Raw genomic sequence first — 18,724 nt, 5'->3', positions numbered from 1 at the left:
GGTTGTGCTATATGCTTTTTTCATTTAAATATCTGTGGTTTTCCCTCTTTATAAGTAAGAAGGAATGTTGTATAAGGATTGGAACATAGGGCTGAATTAGCGTGTCCTGAGCCTTGGCTAAGTCACTTAGATTAGAGTTTTCAAAATATCTTTCACCTGGATGTCTGGGTCTCCAGTCAGTGGTCTGCTGGTAATCACTGTTGGAGGCAGAAAGTATGTATAGTCCCTGCTCATTTCACTCTTATGAACATTGATTCCCTCTGAGATTTAGGACCAGGGTATTTTACATTTTTAATTTCTAGTAAGAGGAAAATTCTTATTAATAAAATCATGCTTTTTGGAAAAAATAATAGGAAATTAAACATTATTGTAAAAAAGTATCTCTCGCTTTGCTGAGTGGTTTAGTAGTAACATCAGGTGTGGGCTGCAAAGCAAGGCATTTAACAGAGGAAATTGAGGAAGATGAAAAGGAAGAAGGTGGAAGTCAGCAATGCCTTACAATCATAATTTGATCACCTATCACTGAATTATTAGGTAGTAGTATAAAGAAAGGGGGAAGTGGTGAAAGGAATAAAGAAGAAAGAGAGAAGAAAAGGATAAAGAAGAGTTCGTCCAGGGACACAACCCAACCAATATATTCTAATACAATGGAGTAATATAATGTAATTCCTTTTAATATAGTGTGCTAGGGCTTTTTCTGCAAAATAGAGTAAATTATGAGGTTATGTGCCAATAAATGGAGTTTGAGGATGTGTTGTTCACAAGTGGGTCTTGTGCGTTTGCAGATGGCTTTCTCTGTGTAGCTTTTTACGTGATACTTACCAGTGGTGGTTCATAGAGGATTGATGCTTATTCTTTAACTCCCTTCTGAAAAATCTGTTGTACGCAGTAACTTATCTTCTGTCTTCCATTTCCTTGCCTGCACGTATATAAGCATATGTGATTTTGTGGAATTTTAGACATGATTTCCTGTGTGGACTTGTTTTAAGAAGCTGTTCCTGAAATTTTAGACTCATCACAGCAAAGACACTAACAGTTACACAGCTATAAAGAGAAAAGCTGGTAATACATCTAATTGTGTTTCTGAACTATCTTATTTCCTTTTCAGACATATCGCACTGCGCTGCTCTGAGTTGTCAGTATCGCTGTCATTCTTCGCCGTCAGGAGGGATGTGTTACTGCCCTGCAGGATATACAATAAGTAGCAATGACAGTCGTACTTGTATTGGTAAGTAAGTACAGTGAATGCGTATGTCTAGTACCTTCTTATGGCTCATTGGGAAAGTTTGGATTCCAGGAAGGTGATTAATTTCCAAATGGGTGGATGTACTGGCAAATAGAAAATCTCAAGAGCCAGCAAAAGAATAAAAATCTAAATAGTACAACGACAGCATGATGACACAGAAACAAACCAGAGAGATATCATAAAGATCTCTTTCAATAAGACTATTAAAGACATAGTGAGAGCATGATTATGTTTAAAAAAATTTATTCATGGATGGCTGTTTTATTATTACTATTTTTTTTAATTATAAAAATTTTTTGAAGACCTGGGAGTGTTCAGGGCCAGGCTGGATGGAGCTTTGAGCAACCTGGTCTGGTGGAGGGTGTCCCTGCCCATGATAGGGGGGTTGGAACTAGATGATCTTTAAGGTCCCTTCCAACCCAAACCATTCTGTGATTCTATGAAATGTTTAAAACCAGAAGGTTCAGTAGGAAGAATATTTGAGATCTCATTTTCTCCTTTTCTGGCTTAAGAGTAGAATTACCATTTTCCAGCAATTTAATGTACTGATTCCACTCAGGATTTCAGGTGAAGGAGGTCAGATTTTAATGTCAGAACCATGTGTTAAGTAGTGTCAGACATCTCCTGGCCTTTAAATACCCGCAGATAGGATGGAACACCAGTGTTCAGATCTGCCTTTTATTTTTTATTAATTTTTTGTTTTGTTTTTTTAAGAAAATCAGATTTTAAAAAATCCTTGTTTTTAGAAGAGGACTAGTTAAACATTTCACAGTTGGAGAAGTAAAAGATTCTGCAGCAACTGTTGAAAACACTTGTAGAGCACATATGTGAGAACTTGCTGGGTCGTTCTAGCTGCAGGCTGTACCTCTATGGTATATTGCTTGCCAAAGCAAACTTCTTTATACTTTTTCCTGGCTGATTCTGGTGCACAGCCAGCTTTTAACTGGAAATCAGACACCTATTAGTATGATACCCAGTCTGAGCTAATAAACACTGCCTTTTAGCAGGACTTCATAGCTTGACCAGCACACTAACATAAAGGTAGTGCTCCCTTTCAGGTGGGCTTAAGTCCAGTCAAGTGTGTGTGTCCGAAGTGTACAGGTCTGTTGCAGGAAGAACACTGCATAGGCATGTTTTGTATTGTGGAAAGTAGACAATCTCCTCCAATAAGTTTTCCTCTTCTCCTGACAGGTGTGTTTGTTGTGGCTTTGGGGTGGTTTTTTTTTGTTTGGTTGGTTTGGTTTTGTGTGTGTGTGTGTTTTTTGGAGCAGGGGGAGACATGGGCAGGCCCCATGGCAGTAAACATCAGTTAAACATCAGCAAACATCAGTTATCCAGAAATAGAGAATTGAAACATTTGTGGAAAAATGCAAAACCTCTTTTCCCATGATATGGTTTTGCAAACAGATATAAAGCAAGCAGAGAGGACCAACTTGTAGCTTCCCAGATAGGATGACATCCCTTTTATAGAAAGTGTTGTTTATAAATATGCCTTATTCACTTGACAGATTTTGATGACTGCAAAATGTGGGGTGTCTGTGACCAGCTGTGTGAAGATCGTGTGGGACATCACCAGTGCCACTGTGTGGAAGGTTATTTCCTAGAGCATCACCGGCATTGCCGGGCCAACACATCAGGTTAGTGTGCAGCAGAGCATGACTCTTGCTGTTGTTGGGCTAATGGAACTAGATAAAATGGGGCAGAGATTTTAACTTAACCCTGGCCTTAAGGATGTAAGGTCAGGACACCATTCAGAACATCAGCAAATACCAGGAGACTCTGCATCTGCTGGCACCTGTTTGCTGGTGGAGCGGACTTGCCTCATCAGGGCTGCTTCTACTCAGAAGAGTGTTGTCTGGGCTCCAGTGCTTTCTCAGCGTTCCTGACTTGCGCAGAGTTGGGAGGTCGTTGCCAGAGCCCTCCGTAGTAGACAAGATCTTGCTCCTGTGGGAGGCATTTTACTGACCTGCTCTCTGTGGAACTCGGTGGGATCAAGAAGTCAGGAAACCTCACTTTTTCTAGGACTGTGACATGCAAGAAGATGGTTTTGCTGAACGGTGAGATCAAACACTTGCTGTTGAGAGAAACCATGCCCCTGGCTTCTGGTGTCCCAGAGTCTGAGCTCTGCAAGAATTCTTGCCTCACGGAGGGTGTGGCTCCCCATCAACAGTAGGCGGCTGCTCCTGGTTGTTCACCTCCAACTGAACAACCCTGGGAAGCCCTTCTTTGTGGAGATGTAATAGTGCAACAGGGTTTTGTGTGAGGCAGGTGTTCCTGCCTGCAGGAACTCGGTGAGAATGGGAGTCCCTGCTTGGCATAGCTGATTAGCAGTTTTACTTCTCGGAAAGCACAAACTGCCCCAGGCCCTCCTGCTTCCTTCTTGCTTCAGCTCCATCTGCAGAACAGTCATCATCTTGCAATTTTCTAAGTATGTCCTCAAAAAATAGGGTTTTTTTTTGGCTAATGAAATATGCTTGACTGTATTAAGACATGCATATGCCAGCACTGGGAAAGATCATTTTGTTTCCAGAAAAATTCTGTACCTTTCATAGGAAGCTTTCTGTTCAAATTAGTGTGAGTTTCGGGCCAGTGAGTTGTTTGCAAAGTGTTGATTTTCTATCTTATTAAATGGGAAAATTTGATACCTGCTCTAATTCAGTTTCCCTGGATTCATTTTCACCTTAACTGGGGAGGGTCTTATGTTGTAGGGTGAATATAATTTGTACCTAAGTATGTTTTTGTCAGACTTCCACCAAGCCTTTCAACAGGCTTACTTTGAAAGTGAGCTTTCTTTCAAAGACTTGCTGGAATCTCTGTTCTGTTGTAGGATACAGCAAAGATTTTCAGGTGAGAGAATGAGGAAGGCTGATAGGATAGAGCAGTGCATAAAAAGACAGGAAAAAGGGCCTGCTTGCTAGAATCAAGGAATATCTGAATCTCATGGGGCAGAAAAATCTTGAGAAAGTTTGTACTTTGTTTAAGAGAGCTAAAGCAAGGAAACATAAGAGTAGAAATAGTCTTTTGGAGTTTAGATGCAGAGGAGTTTTGTACAAGTTTTACCTGGTAGGTCTTTAAATGTGTATTCCTGCCTGGTTTGCTCCAAGTCTACAAACCAAAGGCAAATCAAAGCGAGTTAGTACTCACATAGAAACATTTCTATGGATTTTAGTCTGATCATCCATTTGAAACTTTGTGGCCAGTCTGCATGGACCAGTATGTATGTATTTCAATGCCCCTTTGCAAAATAGCTTGTCTGCAGAGTAGTTATGTCTTTGTCACCCCTGCTTGCAGCTGGTGTTGCATCAATTATTTTTTCCAATGGCCGTGATTTATTGATTGGAGATCTTCATGGAAGAAGTTTTCGTACTCTGGTGCAGTCGCAGAATCGTGGGGTTGCAGTTGGAGTGGACTTTCACTTTTACCTGCACAGAATCTTTTGGACTGATACAGTGCAAGATAAGGTGGGTAGAAATTTCAAGAAGAATATATTTTTGTGTATGTGGAAGTAGAGAACTGCAAGAGGCAGAATGTGTTGATAGGCTTTCATTTTTGAGAGCAGAAGCTGGCTGTATTTTTGTTTTCTAACAAAAAAGCCCCTTGAAATGTTTTATGTCGATGACTACGTTACTCAAGCTATACTATTACATGTGACATTAAACAAAGAATCCTATTATACGGCAATGTCTTGAGCAACTTTTAATTTTACTTGAGATGGAGTCCAAAAAGCTAATTAAGAGAAATAGTAGACATTCTTTCAAAACTGAACAAATTTTTCTTGGTGATTTTTTGAAACTTGATCATTTAAAATGTAAAAGCTGTGTGCCTTTCAAGATGATAAGAATCAGATTTCTTCTTGTACTTCAGATGGCACTGTAATTGAGCTTGGATAACAAATATTGACAGTATTTTGTGTAATGAGCCAATATTTAGTTACCTTTTTCTTTAAGAGGAAATATTTTCCTTCAAGATACAGTAAACCAGAGTAATTTTAAACAACAGTCTGGAGAGCCTTGTGAAAGTAGGACTTTACCCTTGTTCTTTTTCTCTGTGCGTGATTTCCTGAAACAAAAAAGTCCTAGGTCAAATGCTGCCGCGGCGCAGTCTTCATCCATCCCTGTGCTGATTGTCATGCAGGGTGAAGGAGAATCCAAGGCCTGCCTTGTGCTGACATCACATATGGGTCACTTGGGTGTCACTGTCCTCATTCTGAACATACACATAAGCTGTAAACTACAGTTTCTGCTACAGTGCCACGTTGATTCTGTTGGAAAGCACACTGCATGGCTGTCAAGTAGGACAGGATTTGTAGGCACAATTTTGGACTTGCTCACAATTCTGGCATTTGTATTTTCAGCGCAGTTCATTCCTGTTACTGCAATTCCATTGACAGTGGGTGACTTAAGTGAGGCTCAGATCTGAACTTCCATGAGACAGCAGATTTATGCTATCTCTGTAAAAGGTGTAAACAAAAGATAATATGGGTTTTTTCACTGCACAGCCCAGATGGCCAGGGCTGCCTTTTTATTTGCCCCAATATAGTTAAATCCTAATAAATTAATTAGGATTAATTAATCTAAGTTTTAGCTAGAATATCCAGATTAAAACAATGACATCAGGAATTTTTTTAACAATGCATATTTTCACCTGATGTCTTAAAATAGAAGTATTGTTAGGGGATTTGTTTTGGTTGTCCTTTTTTTTTTTTAAAAAAAAAAGATTAAGATGTAAACTAAAGCAGAAAATTGTGGGTTGTGTTCTGTGTCGTCTTTATCTGATTTAGTGCAGTGCCTGATAACCTAATGCCCATAAGCTCTTCCATCAACAAGGTTTCCAAAAAATAGAATAGACAGTTAAATGGTTTGCTTGATTATTACCTGGTCCCAAACAATATCTAAAATGATGCAAGTATTTCAGCTCTTATTTTTCTTACATATATTTACTTGTGGTAATCAGTATTTTCATTTAAATACTTTCCAATCCTCATGCTCTTGTTCCCAAGACGGGTTAATGATTCCTAGCTTTTCCCATTACTTGGTGTTATAACTGCATTATTAGTGTATGTATAATTATTGTATTTATACTGTTTGCTTCATGTAGCTCCGAGCTTGCTTGTGAGATAACAGTATTTTTTCTGGAGCATAAAATTAGCCTTAAATAAAGGAGACCAGAAGCAATGCCGAGCCTTTTCCTTTCTGTCAGGACGGATAACTTTCCCTTTCTTTCCTCACTTCGCAATTTCCCCTTAGTGGTTGGTGCAGTAAGAGCGCCCCCTCTTGTTTCTGGTCAGTGGCGAAGGTTTACTAAAGCATGTTCATTTGTTTTCAGTTAATGAAAATGCTGAGTTTTGCTAGATTCCAAGAAAGCAAGATGCGCTTCCTTCATCTTTTTTTTTTTTTAATCAATCTAGCAATTTGCCATGTTTGCTACAGCACAAGGCTGTTTTAGTCTGCTCCCTTGTCCATTTTCCAGAAATGTGAGTTGAAGGCAACCTTCCTGTAGGTTTTGCATTGTTTTCCAGATTTTTGCAAAATCCCTTAAGCTAAGGAATAGCTTAGTGTGTAGCTTCGTTGTATCTAGTGGCCAACTGTGGATGTGTGCTAATGTGATGATAAAGAACAAGTGCCATGTGTCTTGTGATTAGCAAAACATCATGTGGCACTGACAATATTTGTATTGTTTACAGGTTTTTTCTATTAATATTGATGGCTCTGATTTCCAAGAAGTTTTAAATGTTTCAGTTGATACGCCTGAAAATCTAGCAGTGGATTGGGTTAATAATAAACTATATGTGGTTGAGACCAGTGTGAACAGAATAGATATGGTTAACTTGGATGGAACAAACCGTGTGACCCTTATTGCTGAAAATCTGGGAAATCCTAGAGGAATAGCACTTGATCCAACCGTTGGGTAAGTGATACGTATCAGGTAATGGTAAAAGATGTCAGAAATTACTTTATTCCCATGCAAAAGGAGGCTGATGAAGAAATAGCTATGGTGGTCATTTTAGAATTGTGTTCTAACATTTTAACATTCTAACATTTTAAACATTCACATTCTATCCTAATCTATTCTGCATCTGAAATTGTTACAGAAGGGCTGTGCACCGCTTTTATTCCCAAGGTGCAGAATCTGGTTTAGAGCTAGAGTGCATGAGCAGCTCTGAAAACAGGGGAACTGTGGGATTGCCCTGCAGGAGAGTCAAAGTTATCCTGAAAGGTTTCTGTTGTGATACCATCCACAGACCTTCTAATATCTGAGATAAAGTGGTTGAATGAAGCCAGGGAAGCTAGTATCTCTCAACCCACCAGGTTTCAAAAATGTGTGTCAGCTGTGAAAACCTGGATCCTCAGAGAATGGGAAGCCGAGAATCAAGCTCTGTCCTGAAAGGGTGTTGGTTTTAAATTCCTTGTAAAATGTTGTGGGTGGGGGTTTTGTTCTTGTTTTTTGTTCATTTGTGTTTTGTTTTGTTTTTGTAAAATCGTAAGGAAACATGGGACTTTTTTTTTTTTCCCTTTATAGTTATTTGTTTTTCTCAGACTGGGATAGCCTGTCTGGTGATCCTAAGGTGGAACGGGCCTTCATGGATGGCACAAACCGTCAGGATTTGATAAAAACAAAATTAGGTTGGCCTGCTGGAATAACTCTGGATATTGTATCAAAGAGACTTTACTGGGTTGACAGCCGGTTTGATTACATTGAGACTGTAACTTATGATGGACTTCAAAGGTAGGAGAAATATTATTCCTTGGAGGTTACAGATACACTTATTATTTTGTATCTAGTGCAAAGAAACATTTGTCTAGTAAAATAAGTTACACAAAGGATGAAAATTACAGCATAATGAATGTGATGCACCTTAATTTCTATGGTGTCATGCTACCTCTAGACAATCCTTAATTCTTTCATCATTCTTTGTCCTTTTTGTACCTTGAATACTGATGGCACTTCTTTTGTAGTGTACGTTTTCATAGTCCACCACTGCAATACACAATTTTATAGCAATTGCTTTTTATTATTTTTTAATTCTGTGCATTGTCTTCCATCATCATTTCTTTGCATCTTTTTAATGAATTAATTAATTTCAAATATTCCACTCCACCGCTTTGTGTAACGGGTATTAAGCGCCCTTCTTATGTTTTATAAATCTGTGCTGTCAGAACTTAAGGCATCACTCACCCTGTTTGTGATCCTGGGGAAACTACATCACAGCATGCAGGAAAGGAATTCCCGAGTTATTATGGGACTGCATCTTATAGTGTAGTGTTTAGAAGCCTGCTTATCTCTGCATCTGTGATTAGTCTCTGTTACTCAAGCATGAGAAAAATATTGTCCTCTTTAGCAAACCTCCTACATAATGACTTGAGAAACAGTCCTCTGCTCAAATTTTTTTTTTTTTTTCAATTTCAACTGCATACATAGGATTTTATTTTTGGCGAGTGACAGTTGCAGCCATAGTTTTTTATGGTCAAGGTTTCTTGAATATTTCAAATTACTGCAGATGTTCTCAATTTCCTCTGTTTGGCATCTTTCTCTAATTTTCTCTTAGTAATTATGAATCTTTTCCTACATTTTTGAGTTGTCATCTACACTAAGTTTCTTGGAAATAGCTAACACTTCTGATTATGCTGTTTTCATTGCTATATCTTTTATGTTCATGTACCCTGTATGTTTAGCTTCATCTCTTCAGTTAATTTGGTCCTTTTCATTTGTACTTTGGCAGTTTCTATGCAGAAGCAAAAACCAGTGAATGAATTAATATTCCTGTATCCTTTCCTCTGTTAATAATGTTATTTTCTAGATAATATATTGTAGATAATTTTAAATCTATCTTTATAACAGGAGAACAATAGCTCATGGAGGTTCACTGATTCCTCATCCATATGGAATCACTTTATTTGAACACAATGTTTATTTTACTGATTGGACCAAAATGGCAGTGGTGAAAGCTAACAAGTTTTCAGAATCTAACCCTCAAGTGATCTACCAGTCTTCACTGAGACCTTACGGAGTCACGGTTTACCATGCTGCCAGGCAGCCATATGGTAAGTAGACAGTAAGCAGATTGTTAAGGGAGGTTTAGGAACTATCTTACCAAAAGTTTGTAAAAATTGACACACTTATTTTGCTGTAAAGAACTAATAATGACGATACATAAGTATAGTTTCATCCTGCTCATGTACCTAATGAACTGTCAAATGCTGCAACATTCAAGGGTGGGGGAGCTTATGAAATGTATTGGAAGAGTCAAACTTGTGCTTATGGGCAATACTGGTGTTGGGGACTTCTTTTCCTCAACGCTGCAGTGTGGGTACAGCTGGACAAAGCTATCAGTGTGAAGGAATTCTGTGAGGTATAATTCTGAAGCAGATCTATATGCAAAAAGCTGTAGCCTGGACTATGGCTCAGTTGGTGTGGTGAGTATCTCTGTACAGCACTGAATACCTTGAATGCTGGTTAACTTTGATGTGGTTTTGGTCCATTCCAGGGTAGAAGTGGTGGTGTATGATTTCCATGTGATGCAATTTCCACAGAGTCCATATGATTTACTGTGGCTGTTGAAAAAAAATCCTGAAAAAGATAATGGTGATAAGTTAATAGATGAAGTTATAATCCTGTCTATATTATTTTCCAGTAAGAAATCCTTGTGGAAGTAATAATGGGGGATGTGAACAGATCTGTGTCCTCAGCCACAAAACAGACAATGACGGACTAGGTTACCGCTGTAGGTGTATACTGGGCTTTGATCTACACTTAGATGGACGACATTGTGTTGGTAAGAAATGCCTTGAGAATGTTGGAAATGGCACTATTCTACTAGCTCTGGAGTTATTTCTAGAACATCCTTCCTCTCTTCAATAGAGAGAATTGCGTTCAGTATGGCAAGGACTTTGTGGTTTTCCATCACAGCTCTTGTTGACAGCTTTAAATGTTTAAAGATCATTTCTGCTAATGCCACAGCAACTTAAACTCACTGCCTTTTATGGGCATTTTCAGAGAGTTAGATATGAAATATGTGTAGACATCTGTATGATTAAGATCTTAATCCTGAAATCAAGCACGGATGCTTGTTAATATGCAGATTTTGCATAATTTTGAACACTTAAGCCTGCTTTCCTGTGCAGTAATGTGCACATTAGGTTGGTCTTCTCCTTTTGGACACGTATGGCATGAAGAAGAGGTTCACTTTTGGAGCTGTGGACTTCCGTCAGCTATCTCCTGCTTCCTGTTTGAGTGCAGAATTGTCACTGATGGGAGCTTTACCACATCTATATATTGGCAAATTAAGCCAGATATGTTGTCTGTAGTTTTACTATTTGTCCATGCAGTTACCTGGCTAGCTCAAGTATGGTCTGGTTATATGATGGCTACACAAAGCCTGTGAGTTATTTTTTTATAGGTGATTGTAAAGAGGTGAGCACAGAAGATGACTTCTGCTTCTGTAGGGATAATGTTTTCTGTAAAGGTGTATTAGGACCACGGGAACAATGCAGGAGGAATACCTGACCACATCACCTAATATGCTAGGTCGGCTTTTGGTTTTCTTCTTCACTTTTTAGGTCTGTATATATTTAACTTCCTATTTCTTCTTATTTTTTTTTCTATTTCTAGGCTATTAACGTTGCCAAGGAAAATAAGGTTTTACAGTTAATTAATGCTCAATTGTCTAGCTTTGGAAATAAGTAGAGACTGTGTCTGATCTTTTCTTTTGCAGCTGTGCAGCAGTTCCTGCTGTTTTCATCTCAGCTGGCAGTGCGGGGGATCCCATTCAATCTCTCCACTCAGGAAGATGTGATCATACCTGTAACAGGGACCCCTTCATACTTTGTTGGAATTGACTTCTGTGCTCAGGATGACACCATTTTTTTTTCAGACACAAGTAAAGACATGATCTATAAGCAGAAAACTGATGGTTCAGGTGAGAATTATTCTTAGGAATTGCAGAGTAATTGTGGTAAGGAGAGAAGAATATATATTTCTAAAAGGAAGCACAAAAATTCACATTGTGAGATATACAGGTAAATCTCAGTGTTACACCAGTGATCTGGAAAATACTTGTCAAAAATGTTTCTTCAACTCATGTTAAGCTCATTGAAGCCTCCTGTTTGTTGACAAACTACTGAATGTGTCTTGCAGTGAACTATTTGTAGAACTTCTCACAACCAGTTTGTCATCACCAGTCTGTTTATGCAGACTAGTAGGCCTTGCAGTAGTAAGAAAGTGAGTTTCGCTTTTTCATTTCCCTATCTGGAGAGCAGGATGTTTGTTAAGATACTGTAATACGGAAAAAAAACATTGTGGTTGTGTGATTTTTGCAAGTCATGTGTGTGGTAGGGTGAGGAATGTTTCTCTTCAGTTTATAATAATCATCAAATATATATTAAGTCAGCATATAGTCTTCTGAGCTTGCTTGCTGCCTTGGCTGAGAGTAATGGTAGGCTGCAGCTGGCCATTACTATGCAAAGACTAGGTAAGGTCTGGCTGTTGAACAAGACGTCCTTACTGCACTGGCCATACTGACTTTCATTCACAAACTGCTCTCAGTGTAAACATAGTGACAGTATTTTCTCTCGCCTCTGGCTAGTCTTTATTTCTCCTTTTTTGGGTTTGCACTCCTGAACATATGCCTCCTTCACCTGGAGCAAAGGCACCCTTGGGTTATTGGTCTTTAAACTAGGTAGCACAGAGGCAACATTTTTACCAAGGGAAACCACTAGTTTTGTGACAGAATACTGCATATATGTTATTTCTTCTGTTCCTAAACATTTACAATTATGTTGCATGTTATAAATTCTAGGAAGAGAAATCCTGACGGCTAATAGAGTGGAAAGTGTTGAAGATTTGGCCTTTGACTGGATCTCAAAGAATCTATACTGGACAGACCCTCGATACAGGAGCATTAGTGTGATGAGGCTGGCAGATAAATCTAGAAGAGCTATTGTTCAGAATTTAAATAATCCTCGATCAATAGTGGTTCATCCTGTTATTGGGTAAGTTTAGCTTTGATGCTTATTTGAAACAACATGAACAGATTTATGGTTTAAGCAAAATTGATGAGTTTAGATTTAAGTCTCATTCTGGATTTCTATTTGGATTTGTGTTCTTTTCCAAAATACCATCTCTCTTCAGTTCTTATCTTTATTTTTTTGGGTTTTATTCTGGGCTAGGATTCGGCACCCAGAGGAAAGGGCAAGGTGATACTGATTCCACATGAAAGAAACATTCACAAGAATTCTCTTTAAACATATCTTTTTTTTAAACTCCTGTGTGTTGATACACAGGCAGAAGAACTTTGTTTCTTTGTATCACTTAGATTAGACAGCTATTTTTCATGATTGAAAGATCAAGTTTTCTGAATAATTGTGAATATACTTTTAGTTCCCAGAATGCTAACCTTGGTTCCTTTCTATTTGAATTTCTTTATTTGAAACATACTAGATAGTAATGGTTGTATGTGATGCGGACCATACAGTGTGGGATTCTGTGTACATAAAATGAAGCCCTGCTTTTCTTCAATGGAAATGCTTACTTTCAAATTCAGTACTCTGTGTTGTTTGGCCATGCCAAAACAGCATTTCTTTCACTGCATAGTTCAGCTTCCTACCACTGTATTACTGAATTTCATAGTTCTTAGATATTGAATTTTCATGTTCAGTAACCAAATACACTGCTTTGAAAGTAATCTCATGAGAATAGTGTTGACCTTGAATCTCTGGGTATCCCAGCATTTTTTACTCACTGCTTTGTAAAGTTATTTGACACTAGCTTCAACTCTCTGACTGTAGGCATAAGTCAAAGGGATCAGGAGAAAATTCTTTGTAATATTCGTGCTTACTTGTAAGTATTACCTGGAAGGTGCATTTTTACTTGTCTTTCTCCCTGTCAGCATTTAAATGAAATCTTTAACAACTTTAACAAAGCTTTATGTGTAAAGGGCAAACCACTTCAGAAGATATTTGGAAACTGTTGTACACAGAATAAATATTAATTGTTGGTACTGCTGCTAACTGAGGGGAGAGAGAGGGTCAACATAAAATGGTATTTTTTAAAGTATGTGACGACGTGGTACAAAGTAGAATGTTAATGCCTTTCAGATGTTTGCCCTGTTTAATTTTGTTATATTGTTGGGTTTGTGTGTCTCCTGACGTGTCCTTTCAGGTATATATTCTGGACAGATTGGTTCCGTCCTGCTAAAATCATGAGGGCCTGGAGTGATGGATCCCATGCCTTGCCGATCGTGAATACAACGCTAGGGTGGCCTAATGGCCTAGCCATTGACTGGAGGTAAGGACAACACAGAAGACAGAAGCTTTTTGAGCAAATATGTTTCTTCCTTTAAACTCTTAGGCATTAAAAATAAATGAATTGTGTCAGATTGCATGCACTGGCACTTTTGTATTGAAAACCTTGTTTTTTCAATTCATTGGAAAGCCTGTATATGTAAGATTTTCTCAGAATTCCTCCCCACACAACCCAGTAGCCTCTTGTCAGGTTTAAGATTGTTATTTGAGAAAAATATTAGTGCTTCCTAATGCTCATAATGTCATTTGAAGAGATACGACATTTTCATTATTTCTAGTTCTCTAAGGCTGTACTGGGTGGATGCCTTTTTTGATAAAATTGAGCACAGCACCTTCGATGGGCTGGACAGACGGACTCTTGAACGTGTAACTCAGATGACTCACCCGTTTGGCCTTACTGTTTTTGGAGGTAAGTCTGGCACTGAAAAATGTTATCTGTTGTCATCACTAATTTTTTTTTTTTAATATGATGATCTGTGAGTATGTGAGCTAAAATAACATGGCCTTTCTAATACTGCTTTTCCCATAAAAAGCACTGTTGAAAGTTTCTATTAAAAATATATGTAGTATTTGCTTATTTTTAGAACTATTTTTATGTATATTTGTGTTTAATAATTTGAGGCAGATCAGGTAACACTTATTGCAACAAGACAGTTATGCTCTACTAATTACAGCTTCCAGTTAGGGCTACTCATGCTGGACAGACAAGGTAAATCACCTCCCTAGAGATGATTAGCAATTCCAGGATTTTATTAATTGTATGTAGAGTTTATCACTTGTGTGTGAAGAAAGATGTCAGCATGTGACCCTTTAGATTTTGTGTAAAAGTATCTTAAAAAATATTCTAAAATTTTCTGGAAAGTTGTCTCAGTGAATGACTTGAAACTGCCTGGGAATTTGACATGTCTGTGATATCTCCATTTAAGTGAGGGGACATGTTTTTCTAAGTTATGTCTGCCTAGGACTGAAGGACTCACTTTGACTGCATTAGTGATAAAAGGCCTTTTGTCTTGTGCATGAAACAATTATGAAAAATTATTACATTTACATGAAAAGCCTTGCATTTTTTTGATATACGTTAAATGTTTTTCTAAACAGGTTATGCCTATTTCACTGATTGGAGACTTGGTGGAATAGTTCGTGTGAGGAAGTCTGATGGAGGAGAAATGACTATTATTAGGAGGGGCATTAGCAACATAATGCATGTTAAAGCATACGATGCCCATTCCCAAATAGGTGAGCTCTTTTGCTGTAGACATAAAGACATGAAATAGGGAATAAGAGGCAAAATATCAGGACAGCAGGTTTCCACTCTCAGTTTCAGAAATGGCTTTGCTGAATCCTAACTGACGTGCAGGGGAGGCAGCACAGACACGTGCAGTCACACATTGGATATTTCACTGGTCTATGACTGTATGGTGTTTTCCTCCGCAGCTGCCGTTACTTTATTTAATAACCTTCTAAAATGAAACTATGATTCCATTGTATTTTTTTTTTTTTTGTAATTTTATCACCAATTATAACCTTGTGTTTCTATTTTTCTGGTAGAAATTTTGGTTAAACTAAACTATTTATGTTGAGGAATTGGGTGTTTATTGATCAAACTGCTATTCCTAAAGTGATCACTGTGCATAAGTCTCTGTTTTTTTTCTTCTTTTTACTGCTGAGTTCTATGAAATTCTGTGATCTAAAATAAGGATTTGGTATTATAGCTGTTTTAATAGAACATCCAGTGCACTTATCAAACATATGATTGCTTGTGGTAGTATACTTGTTTCCAGACAGTTGCTGAAAATTGGCAGAAAATCAGATGAAATTTAATAGTATGTTCTTGGCTTCCATACACATTTGTGTCAATGAAGAGTATGTGGAATGTGGGACTTACTATTATGCTTACCACTACTCTTACTGTCAGTGAACTCGACCCTGTTTTGCAGTGTACGCAAAATCTGGATTTGCTACACCACCTTTTTTGTAAAACATCCTTAGACAGTTGCTATGCACTTTTAATAGTTCCTCAGCTGTTACCAGTAGTGTGTACACTGATCTTCTCTGTCACTTTTGAAGGCTCTAACTACTGTAATAGAGGAACAAATCCCAATGGAGACTGCAGCCATTTCTGCTTCCCAGTACCAAATTTTCAGAGAGTGTGTGGTTGTCCTTACGGCATGAAGCTGGCTTCAAATCAGCTGACATGCGTTGAAGATCCATCCAATGAACCACCCACTCTGCAATGTGGTTCCTACTCGTTTTCCTGTGGCAATGGAAGATGTGTGCCGCGACACTATCAGTGTGACGGTGTTGATGACTGCCACGATAACAGTGATGAACAAAACTGTGGTTCTTTAAGTAAGTAATCCCTGGGATTTACGATTAGCATTTGTTGTTTGCAGGTCCGAAAGTTTGGTGGGTCAGTCTGGTTTCATTGAAATAAACCCTAGTTTTTTGGGGCTGCACTATGGGTAAATCTGGAAATCTACCTGGGAGATTAGTTCATTTTGGAAATGATTTGGGTAACTCATGGGAATACGGGATTCAATGCAGGCCACCTAAAGAAAGCATGAAAACATTCATATCTCACTAGTTCTCAAAATTGATTTTGTTGAGTAGAAAAAATTTATCTTCCAGAGAAAAAGTTGTCTTTATTCTTAACTCTCTGTAATTTTTGAATGATGTTGGAGTATCACTTGCTTGTCTTGTTTTAATACACAGGAACAAACCATCTTAATAAAGATGAAGACACATAAAAAATGCCACTGTAAGAAAAATAACAGAATCATATGAATTGTCTAAGCTTCCTCTAAGATTAGAACAGCACCTTTTATTTTGTTTAACATCTGAATAGAAATTTTAAGGTTTTCATTGTATTTGGGAACTTCTGAACTATTTGTTACATCTTGGATTTAACTGTGGACTAAAAGTATGTTGGATCATTTCCTGTTTTTACTGTCAAGTGTCTCAGACAAAATATTTTGATGATCAATTAAATTGAAAGAACAGTAGGATAATTATAGTTGATAAGATATTGAAGAGATCTTGGCTTTTATGACTTTTCATGCTTCTTTCTTCAGACTTAAATCTTTCTTTTAAATTACGAACAAGGAAGTAGGACATGTTAATAAAATGTGCTCCGTAATGCACAGAACCAGTATGACCAAAGTATAAGCTCTATTTCTTATTAGTGGGTGATTTTAGAATAACTGGAATGTCTTTTGGGGAAAAGGAAAGTAAAAAGCAAATGGCTACTTGAAGAAGCTATTTTTCTTGTTCTTTAGATTGTTTTGAAGCGCCTAACAATTTATTTTTTATTGACTCCTGCAGTTAAAAAAAACCCCAAAACTTATCCATATTCTATTCAGTTCTGCAGTATGTTGGCATGGCAGACATTGTCGTTTTAAGCATTGTGCATTTTAGAATTTAATGCGTATTTTAGACATTCAGTAAGTATACTAAATGTGCTGAATACTCTGGCAGGGAAGCGATGTTTTGGAGATCTTTATAAAAGTGTTTTCCTCTTCTTGTTTTCTTTATTTAGACAATACTTGTGCTTCATCAGCTTTTACCTGTGCCAGTGGACAGTGTATTCCAGGTCGATGGCGTTGTGATAAACATAACGACTGTTTTGATGGCAGTGATGAATTGCATTGTCCTACTCAAGGACCCGCTTCATGCCCTGCAACCCTGTTCACCTGTGATAACAACAGGTGTATTCCTAGGGTCTGGCTGTGTGATACTGATAATGACTGTGGTGACGGGTCAGATGAGAAAAACTGCAGTGAGTATCACAACTGTTGATTTTTAAACAACTGTGTATGTCTACATAGAGATGTCTGTTGGTGTAAGGGTAATAAGTGAAACTAGAAAGAAAGAACTAATATCTAAGTTAAACTGACATTCTGAAGTCCTTAAGATGTGGAAAACTCATCTAATTTGAACTACCAGAACCAAATAGAATGCTGAAAAATAATTTAAAAAAAGAAGAAGGGGCAATTGTGATAGTTACAATCGTGGTCCTGCGTAATGTCATCCACTGCACTTTACAGCAAAAAGCAGCTAAAGCTTAGATGTTCTAAGCACTCATTTCATGAGTAATCTCAGTAATGACTAATGGCATAGTCAGCTAATCTAGTCTGGAAGTTTTTACCAGAATTAAGACCACAGTTTTTCCATTACTTTCTTCAGTGTTATTTGCCAGTGAGTGGAACTTTGTTTTGCACGAGTCCAAGCCTACGTAAACAAATAACCCAATACTCATATAATAGTACTTGTAATTTATATGATTAGTAGTTGCTGCAAGTTAGTGATAGTGGCTTTCTACTGTCTCAATATTATACTGATTTCAGAAGAGAGGATCCAAACCCAACTGCATTTATTGTCATTCTTAATAGCTTTTGCAGGTACTTGTGAACCCAGGCAGTTTCAGTGTCCGGACCATCGCTGTATTGACCCATTCTATGTCTGCGATGGAGACAAAGACTGTATAGATGGTGCTGATGAGCGTGACTGCAGTAAGTGTAGCTTCATTCGCTGAATTCCTCTTTATTGTTTCTTCACTCTTGCCCCTGAGAGGTCTTTGGTGACCTTACATTACCAGCTCTATGCTAGGAGAATGCATAAACCTATCAATAAATTAGCCCTGTTTATGGTGCTTGTTTTAGCATTTTAGTAAGCCCTTTGATCTCTAGGCTGGTTGCAGACGGCTGAAAACTTGTTTCCTCTGTTTCCTGTAGATTCCAGGGTCACTGCATTTTCTGTGTGCCATGGAAATCATGGTCTTCAGTGCAACCTGGGCACCTGTGCAAATTGGGTGCACTCTAGCTCTGTACAGTAAAAATATAACATCAGTACTTTTTTATTTTGTAGTATATAACTGCAGTGCCACAGAGTTTAAATGTCTAAGTGGAGACCAGTGTATCAGCACTTACTACCAGTGTGATGGTGTTTTTGACTGTAATGATCACTCAGATGAGACAGATTGCCGTAAGTATATTGATGCTGAAAGAAAGGCTTCAGTTGTTAGGTGATGCTTCTGAAAATTTCCTTTGCATGCTATACCAAATAATTAGCATTACTGCCGTTAAAACCTCAAAATTCTTTTAGGGAAACTTGTCTATAAATTGTATTTCTGAGCAGAAATGTCAAACACAATAGGTTCCAGCTCAAGAATAGATTTTTCTGT

At 37.9% G+C, this 18,724-nt stretch overlaps 1 protein-coding gene across 1 annotated transcript in view; it reads left to right on the top strand.

Annotated features, from left to right (window-relative positions):
• The window catches only part of LRP2 (low density lipoprotein receptor-related protein 2), a 100,703-nt gene that overhangs the window by 15,495 nt on the left and 66,484 nt on the right, over positions 1 to 18,724 (top strand). Inside the window, exons 9-24 of the mRNA XM_010155571.1 lie at positions 1,109 to 1,228; positions 2,755 to 2,883; positions 4,538 to 4,707; positions 6,930 to 7,153; positions 7,766 to 7,972; positions 9,086 to 9,288; positions 9,879 to 10,019; positions 10,959 to 11,162; positions 12,042 to 12,234; positions 13,403 to 13,528; positions 13,824 to 13,954; positions 14,644 to 14,781; positions 15,613 to 15,894; positions 17,081 to 17,320; positions 17,934 to 18,053; positions 18,409 to 18,525. Coding sequence (XP_010153873.1) covers positions 1,109 to 1,228; positions 2,755 to 2,883; positions 4,538 to 4,707; positions 6,930 to 7,153; positions 7,766 to 7,972; positions 9,086 to 9,288; positions 9,879 to 10,019; positions 10,959 to 11,162; positions 12,042 to 12,234; positions 13,403 to 13,528; positions 13,824 to 13,954; positions 14,644 to 14,781; positions 15,613 to 15,894; positions 17,081 to 17,320; positions 17,934 to 18,053; positions 18,409 to 18,525 — 2,745 coding nt within the window. The remainder of the gene's footprint in view (positions 1 to 1,108; positions 1,229 to 2,754; positions 2,884 to 4,537; positions 4,708 to 6,929; positions 7,154 to 7,765; positions 7,973 to 9,085; positions 9,289 to 9,878; positions 10,020 to 10,958; positions 11,163 to 12,041; positions 12,235 to 13,402; positions 13,529 to 13,823; positions 13,955 to 14,643; positions 14,782 to 15,612; positions 15,895 to 17,080; positions 17,321 to 17,933; positions 18,054 to 18,408; positions 18,526 to 18,724) is intronic.

This window comes from Eurypyga helias, unplaced genomic scaffold, assembly GCF_000690775.1.
Source record: "Eurypyga helias isolate BGI_N326 unplaced genomic scaffold, ASM69077v1 scaffold1087, whole genome shotgun sequence".
NCBI lineage: Eukaryota > Metazoa > Chordata > Aves > Eurypygiformes > Eurypygidae > Eurypyga > Eurypyga helias.
This window is presented reverse-complemented; position numbering and strand designations above follow the sequence as displayed.